At 32.9% G+C, this 8,980-nt stretch overlaps 1 protein-coding gene across 2 annotated transcripts in view; it reads left to right on the forward strand.

Moving 5' to 3' along the window:
* Window positions 1–8,271, forward strand: part of LOC132923174 (protein outspread-like) — an 86,211-nt gene extending 77,940 nt beyond the window's left edge. Inside the window, exons 13-23 of one of the 2 annotated variants that reach the window (XM_060987023.1) lie at window positions 45–298; window positions 361–675; window positions 746–980; window positions 1,045–2,772; window positions 3,197–3,344; window positions 3,461–3,584; window positions 3,660–3,812; window positions 4,031–4,139; window positions 4,946–5,081; window positions 6,474–6,563; window positions 7,079–8,271. In XM_060987023.1, coding sequence (XP_060843006.1) covers window positions 45–298; window positions 361–675; window positions 746–980; window positions 1,045–2,772; window positions 3,197–3,344; window positions 3,461–3,584; window positions 3,660–3,812; window positions 4,031–4,139; window positions 4,946–5,081; window positions 6,474–6,563; window positions 7,079–7,188 — 3,402 coding nt within the window. In that variant the 3' untranslated portion in view covers window positions 7,189–8,271. The remainder of the gene's footprint in view (window positions 1–44; window positions 299–360; window positions 676–745; window positions 981–1,044; window positions 2,773–3,196; window positions 3,345–3,460; window positions 3,585–3,659; window positions 3,813–4,030; window positions 4,140–4,945; window positions 5,082–6,473; window positions 6,564–7,078) is intronic. The other variant, XM_060987024.1, reaches the window with a different exon arrangement.
* Window positions 8,272–8,980: the final 709 nt, after the last annotated feature.

An 8,980-nucleotide genomic window follows, 5' to 3' on the forward strand; every position in this document is an offset into this window, starting at 1 on the left:
TATCGTACATCATACTTAAAAAAGCTATTTTGTTCATATTTTAGAGTGATCGAAGTTCATTAGTTGGCCGAGTAGGAAAACAAACAGACGAACTGGATGATGTGAAAAAACAATTAACTAGTGTGTTGTGTCAGTTAAGTAATGCTGAGCAAGAGTTAATAAGACTGCGACAACGTAAGCATGATGTGTTAGCGTTACAAAAGCAAGTAGAAACGATGGGGACGTCATTAAAAATGGCCGAGGACATGATAAAACAGAAATCGGACCAATTGATGGAATTTGATTCAATGAAAAAAATGTAAATCTTGAAATATGTAATATTTTGATAGCTACAACACTAATCACATTGTACATTAATAGTTACAGAGATGAAAAGAAAAACTGGGAAACTGCCATGTGTTCAGTGCAAGATGAGTCGGAAAAACACCTAGAAGAATTGGAAAGAACTAGAGAACAGGTTTCTAGACTTAGAGACACACTTTCAGATGTATCCGATAGATTAGCTAGAGGAATCGAAGAAAATGAATCCCTTTACAGGAGAGTTCGTGAACTAGAAGGCCGATCAGTGCCAATAAATGTATCTATTCGGGATAGTAGAGCTAGAAGTTTAGATTCACTTAGTGATTTAACTAATATAGATTTAGACTTGGATACCGAAAACATGGATAAAGAGAGGTTAGTATTTTTATAATAAAAAAATTTAATTTTTTACCCATATTATACAGATAACTGTATTTTTTATTAGGATTATTGAAGAATATGAAGATCTACGCTGTAGATTCGAAAAAGCTGTTCAAGAAATAAGAGCAATGAAACGCGAACTCAGAGAATCAAACATTCAAACTGATTGTTTAGAATTAGAATTGATTAATGCCAGACAAGATTTACAAATTAGGCAACAAACGTACGAGGCTCAAGCTTCTATGATGGCAGCTAGAATTCAAGATCTAACAACCAAACTTACTGCAGCTGATAAACAGGTAAAAGAAAAATATAAATAAATATTTGTGATAAATTTCAACTATTTCCATCTTGATTTTTTAGATTCGTTTGTTAAAATCAAAACTTACCAAATCAGAGGGGCGAGAAAAACGTCGTTCGTTGTCGCTCAAAGGACGTGAATCGTTTACTATATGCAAAGAGTTAGAAGAGAAACTAGTGGATTTGGAAAAGAAAATCGGTAAACTTGACACAACTAATGGTAATGCAATAGAAAAATCCGATTCCAAGGATACGGGATGTCGAGCTAGTACAGTTGCATCTAGGCTGCGCCGAAAGTCATTGGATAGCGCTACAAGTAGTGAACCTATGAAAGTGCTAATTAGAATGACTTCTTTAGAAAATAGAGTCGCTGACATGCAAAAAGCTAATTCAGATACTATGAATATCATTGTAGAAGATGGTATCGATACCAAAGAAGCTGAAATCTGCAAAATCGAGTGTGCTTGGCGTACTAAAATGAGCGAGATTGCATCCAAAAGAAGAAAACTTCAAAGTGAAGGCTGTTTGGACGATGAAGCCAAAACAACATTATTAGCTGAAAAAGTTGCGACTGAATCAGTTTTTTTAAACAAATTAAGGCACTTAATTAAAAATGACATTGCAGTAGAAACAACGAACCGAATTAAATCCCGACTTGACTCTAGTATCGATTTATTTGCTGAAGTAGATAAAATAGTTGGGATAAAAAATAACACCGAAAAACGAGTAAAAGAATTTATGGACAACCGGCTGAGTGTAATACAAAAATACAAATGGGATGCTGATGAAGTGAAAACTATCGCTTATGACTGTTTGGAGAACATTGTTACGGATACTGAAATGCACATGGCATTAGATTATTATTTTAAAACCCAAGATCTATCCGATAAGGGTAGCGTTATGCTAATCCAATGTGTAATGAATAGAGGGAAATTAGAAACGTGGTTGAATGAGGTTCGGAATTCAATTGAAATAAAAATTGACGAAGTCTTGCAGACTTTACCGATCAAAGGAAAACGTACTGAAGAAAAAAGTTGTTTAGAAGAATATTTTGAAGTAGCAGTGCTTCATTGTATGCTTGAGTCCGGTTTGAACCTGGTGGAGAAGACTCCAACATGTAAGACGGATATGGACGAAAGTGAGGCTTTATCTGAGTGCCAATACCTAGCGGCCAAAATGTGTCAGTGTTTGCCTCCAGTAGACGATAAGCGTATGTTGCATGATAGTTTGGGAGGAGTTGAAACTGAAGTGATGGCTTTACGGTCATGCATGGAAGAGATAATTGATAAACGACAATTGAATGGGCCTGTTTCCGACCCACAGCCTTTACGTAATGAAAACAAAACTACATCTTGGATAGAAGACGTGTGTAATAAATGTCACGACTTGCGCATGCAAATAGCTTCACTACAAATGTATCTAGCACAGTGCCAGGAATGTCAGAGATGTGTTTATCTACAAGAAAAAATCAAGGGATACGAGCAAGATCGCGATGTCGAACTAGAAGCTGTTAATAAGCGACACCAGATGGATGTGGCTGAACTAAAGAGTCGTTTGGAGGAGGAGAAACGAAAATTGTCGGCCATAAACGATCAAGAACAAAATGTGCTCAAAGACCGAGTGAAAAAATTAGAAAAACGCTTGAGCGCATTGGACTCCGAATACAGTCAACAAATGGATAATTTAAGATTATCCTATCAAATTTCGTTGGCTTCAAATGATTCATCTAACAATGTTATGACAGAAGAATCAACCAAGATGAGGTATCAAACGGAAATCGAACATTTAAGGGTAAGAAATTAATAGAAACAAAATAAACTATAACTCGGAAAATCAAATATTCTTATTTCTACATACATTTTTAAATTTTAATTTAAAACTTTTTTATTTATTTGAGAAAAGTAACAATTTTTTTTAAACAATTAGTAAATGTGATGGTAATATAATAAACAATATGCCTAAAAAAAAATAATACACAGTCACATAATGAGAAAAGTAATCGAGTAATTAAATCCTCTATAGAATTGGTTTATTTCTTAACTAACTTAGTAAGTCACGGCACTAACTTTTTTTGAAACAACGTTTCGAATTGTCGAAAGATAATAGGTAAAAAACTAAAGGGTGAGGATTGTGATAAAGTTTTAAATGAAACCTTTAGTAACAAACTTAAAAATGTTAAAAATCCGTTTTTTTTAATCACATAACCGGTTTTTAGGCATTATGTGAAAAAGGTCTGCTGGCAATGGAGAACTCGCATAGACGTATTATTGTTGAACTAGAGGAAAAACACCGGCAAGAAACCGAATCGCTAAAACTGGAAAAAGAACAGGCGCTTGCCGAAGAAACACATGCGACTTTGGCCGGTGAGTACCGATTATCATATATTATTATACGTATTTAAAAAGATTAATAAAAATAATTCTTAGACTTTAGTTAAACTGTTAACACTGTGTACTAAAATTATATTATTTGGTTATAGCATTGGACGCGATGAGAAAAGCGCACGAGGCTGAAGTGCAAAAAGAAGTGACGAAGTTCAAGACTGAATTTTTAAAAAAGATCCAATCCAATCACGACATCGGTGCTTTGCACAAAGAACACGAGTACGTTGTCGAAAAATGCAAACATTGGTTGTAAGGAGAATTTTTGTACTAATGACCGCTCGTTTTGAATTTCAGAGCTGAAATGGAAGAGATTAAAAAAGAAATTCTTTCGTTGTCCGAAAAATACTCAATCAAGTGTGTAGAATCGGCTAATTTGGAAGAAGAACTAAAAACGGCCAACTCTCAACTGGCGCAAGCTCAGCAGCAGATCATACAATTGGATTCCAGGTATGTTGTATCTCTTTAAATCTTTTCGGACATACCGGCTAAATTTTTATTTTATTCGAAAACAAATCGCTATGTACTTTCTTCAGTTATTTGTACCAACCAAATCTTTCAACAAATGCCTGCACTAACTTTCTTGCCCAAATTTATTATAATGTTATACACCATCATATTTTGATATAACGTCTTATATTTTTTCGCGTTGAACGCATGTATTTTAGGAACAAGCAACTTCGAGCACACTTGGTGTCCGAGGCCAACGATAACATATCGTCAGACTTCGAAATCACGACGGATCCCGAACTAGGTCGATTGAAGCAAGACATACTCGTAAGTGGACATCAAGCATGATCACATTGTTTATTTAATAATGCGATACTGCATGACACCTATTATTCGCTATTTTTACACCGTAGACAAAGCTCTTGTATAATAGTAGAAGTTGTAGTGGTAGTAGTAACTATAGTACATTGTACGGTAATGGTAGTTGTAGTATAAATGCATAATAGAGGTGACTTTTTTCTTACTTGTCGAAACTTATGAAACACTGAAAACTGAATACAAACCCCGCTTGAAGTACGCGTACTACCAATTTGTTGTAATTGTCATTTATTACAGGTAGGTATCTACGTGCAATGTTTTTTAATCCGTATAATTGCACCATATTTTTAAGAACCTAAAAGCCAAGACATGGTTAATATAATGACTAGGTACTTAAGATTTTTTGACTGCTGTGCAGTTACGAGCTGTACAGCAATTGGTGTTCATTCGTTTTTACCCAGATTTCATTTCGAAATGATAACATATGACATCTTACGAATGTTATCACTAATCATAATATATATATTCTAAATCATAGACTGCATATTATATTATTGTCGTGCGTAGTCGAACATAGGTAATATAATGCAATATGTAATCATTGTAATCGTACACTATACTCTTGTTTTATATCTTATATACCTTTAGGTGATATTTATATTGATTTTACTCGTAGTGTAATAAATAATAATAATATAACAGTTGTATAATATTGTAGTACATACCTATAGTACCTACCTAATAATATAATCCCTGTTTGTATAATAAATATTTTTTTTTATATATACCTTTTATTGCTTGACCGCACACAACAGCATGGCGAATCGCTTGACAGCATTTTGAACAGTTTTGAACAGTACGACGCGACCGTGACGCGGGTCGAACGGCCCGTCGTAGTGGCGCTGGTAAATAAGTTGAGGACCGTCGCGGCCTGCAGGAGCCGCACTCGAGGTATTCACTATACAGCACACGCACAACCAAAGTAACCGAGGACGCGTACTTTTATACACAGGCGCGCGACCGGTGGCGACGGGCGGCTGTTTTGGGGGAGTTCGTCGGGTTCCCGAAGATCGTTCCTTTTAGATATATAATATATATTATACGATTCGCAAACCAATACTGCTGCGAGAACCAGCACCACTTTTAACACTCTCTGCTCTGGTTTCGGTGTATTCTTTTCTTGTATATGTATATATTGTATATTTGGCAATCGTATTGTTGGTTTTGGTCCGGTTCCGGTCTGCTGTGGCTCTGTCACATGACATTAGCAGCATTAGCTAATCACGATTCGGATACGTAGATATATCTATTATTCGACATAAGAGTATAATATGTTATCAGTTAGGACGTATTACTAAACGCATTATTAATATTCGTTATTAGTGCCTGTGTATGCGTGTTTGTGTGTCTGTATGCATACGTCGTAGGAGATTAATTATTATTACTATCACATATAACTGTAATAAAATATGTCAGATTTCGATGATTTCGGATCAATCCAGCACGCCCGTCCGCCCGACTGGAACGAAAAGTCGGTCGACAACTAACAACTATAAATTAAAACATTTTTATCGTACTTAAGCAATAATATTAGAGTCTGGATTTTTTTGTTTTTAACATATATTTTTTGAGAGTACTCTTTTTTGACGAGGTTAAGATTTATAGATCAATTATTGAGAACTTAAAATAGACGTGTATAAATTTGTTTTTAAGGCTTAGAGTATATGATACTAAATCATAGTCCTATTTTTTTTAAGTATCTTATAACTCTGGCTTTTGATTAATATATTATTTTTTTATTATTTTAGTTTTATACTTTTACCAAAAAAATTTAATTTGTGTTGAGCCAGATGTTAATATCCTTTTTTAATGCTTTATCTAGGTATATTAAAAATGTATTTTAATTTTTCTTTTTGAAGTACCTACAAATTAACGCAAATTATTGAGATAACCTAGGCTTTCTTAATATTATATTATTCAAGATTATTTTATTAGTAAAAACGATTTTTATACAAGAAGTAAGAAATGTGGATGTGTCCATCCTATAATCTAAATTCAAACATTATGTGCATACTTATTGCAAACACCGTGAATGTAATGGAATATTTTGACAAAAATAGCTGAACCATATATTTACTGTTTATTATAGCAAGTACCTATCTAAACGTATTATCGATTGCATGTTTTAAGCTTATTAAGGACATTAAAGTCCGGACTCTAATAATACTTACTAAGTAGCGAAACCGTAGTACTGTTTTACCCGTTTATGTAACACGATATATTGTGTATAAATAATAATTGATGTATTAACATTTTTGAATTTTTTTTGTTCTGATTTTGTAGAGCCCACTATCGACAGGTCACTCGTTACACCAAAAACGAGTAACGTGACTCCTTGTCACGCGGAACCCTCGGCTCTAAACCCATCAGCAGGTAATATTATACACTTATACATTTATTTTTCCCGGTTTTCTTAATAAATTAAAATGTTGAGTATATACTATATACAATGATACGGAATACTTCTTTTATTACGCGTTTTACTTTGTTTAAACTAATTATTTAAAACTAAACATTGAATAGTTATATTTAATTCAAAATTTCCGAATAAATGTCAATAATCATGCCATATCAGTATATTCCAATCTAATCCAGTCACAGTACTATTTGACTAAGAATAATTACAATAAAATCGGTCAGGTCTCGGTGATCTTCGGCTTACTAATTGCAAGAATTCTCTGTTTTATATTAAATCAGTTAAGTCTCAGTCTTTTTCGTTAGATTAAAAATAAATCGGTCTGACCTACGTCTTATTCCGTGATTTTTAAATTTATTAAAGTAATAAGTATATAATATTCACTATATTGTGATCTATATGTGATCACACAAATGCAAACAATCTCGTAACCATACGTGTATAATGACCGTGAAATGTGTTATGTTCGCAGAGCCGAAGAGGTCTCCGAAGAAACTGTGCAGGGCCAACAGCATCTTGCTAAGGTCGCCGGCTATGTGCGGCGTGGTGGCCGACCGGAAGAAAATGTTCGAACGGCGTTAAAATATGTGGCGCCCGGCCGCCGGAAGTCGTCGTCGACGTACTTCCCGTGCGCGATCAACGACGTATCACCCGTATATTATATAGTTATTGTTACGATACACAATATATTATACGATTGATACCGAAATATAATAATATGTTATATTATATACCTCCACGCGCACGCGCAATACCAGTATCTATAATGTATGTATATTATGTGACATGCACGCTAGTATGTGCGTGTGTGTGTGATTCATATTGAATCGATTTGTTCTTTATCGTTATATTATGTTATAGTACATATATAAACCTATTATATATTATTGAATATTATTATGTTTTTTTTCGCGTTTTAAAAAAAAATATGTTTTTTTCTTCCCTCCTTTATACGTTTGGAAAAACGCATGTGTTCAGCCGCTTTATTAGTTTTGTATACCAATAATAATAATAATAATACAATTGTACATAATTGTGCGTGATGTGCATAATAATATATATATATTATTGAAGTATTTCGTAGTCGTATTATTAATTATTATAATACACATTATTAAAATAGTTTTAGTCGTGCGTATTGTACTTTTACTCAAATGTATTGTGTATTATATTGTGTGGCAGCGACGAGCGACGAGACCGAAGGCGTTAAACATTTTGAATATATAATTATTATAATTATTATGTACAGTATTTGTTTTTCTTCTTCTCGTAAGTTGATTATGTACCATAATACGAAATTATAATATGCTCGTCGTCGCGTGTTTTATTTTTATTATTGCATTATTTTTTTTTTCGATATTATTTTTTTTTTTTGTTGAATAGTGTTACAAAACTAACCAAATACGTTGTGTGCATAACACAAGTACCCCCTCCCCACCTGTAAACCCGTTCAAGTAGTGAAATTGTTTAGCTAAACAGTAAACAAGTCATACATGTACAAATTTTTTCTCGTTTGACACTTATGAGTTAATTTTTTTTCCGTTCTATTGTACCGTTAAATCTCCCCTTTTATTATTATTATTATTTTTTTAGTTTAAGTTTTTTTTTTTTGTTGTTATGTGAAGCTCAATCTAACAAATAAATCATTTTTTGCGGTTTGTTTAATTATTATAATTTATTGTTTATTGCAGTTTTATTTGAAATACAAAATACCATTGACTTTCAGTATTTTAAAACTAAAATATTTCACTGAGCACAGCCATGTTATATGAAAATAAGATAACAGAAAACCATGACTGCGAAGAAATAGCATACTCAGAATGCAGCGTTATCTTTGATATTATTGAAAATAGTTAATTTTTTTACCATCATTTTTTTTTTTTTATTTTTTTTTTTTTTCTTTGATACTTCATAGCAAAAAACACCACCAATTACATAATTATATATTTGCGGACTTGCGGTCGTAAAGAACTGTTTAAGATGACGTTATACATGTGTTGTCTCTGTCTTACTAACGTATATTATAGCAAATTTGGGTTCAGCAGAATACATTTTGTGATGTTAGCTTTAACATTAGAGTAAATTACCTATTACCAAATTTAAAACTAAGAATATTCTCTAAGAATTGTCATATGAATTTTCCCAGATAATAGTTATTGCTATAATAGTTAATTACAAATAATTATTAATTTTGCGTATAACCTCGTTTTACAGTAATTTTATCAAAAACAAAAATAACACAGAAAACTTTTAATTTTGTATTTAATATATTTTAACCAAACCCTGCAGAGGAAAAATATCTATAAATTAGCATGCTAGTACTACTGTTACTTTTTTATTTTTGTGTTTACTCTTCGGGGATGTTATCATCTTT

Source organism: Rhopalosiphum padi, chromosome 2 (genome assembly GCF_020882245.1).
Source record: "Rhopalosiphum padi isolate XX-2018 chromosome 2, ASM2088224v1, whole genome shotgun sequence".
Lineage (NCBI taxonomy): Eukaryota > Metazoa > Arthropoda > Insecta > Hemiptera > Aphididae > Rhopalosiphum > Rhopalosiphum padi.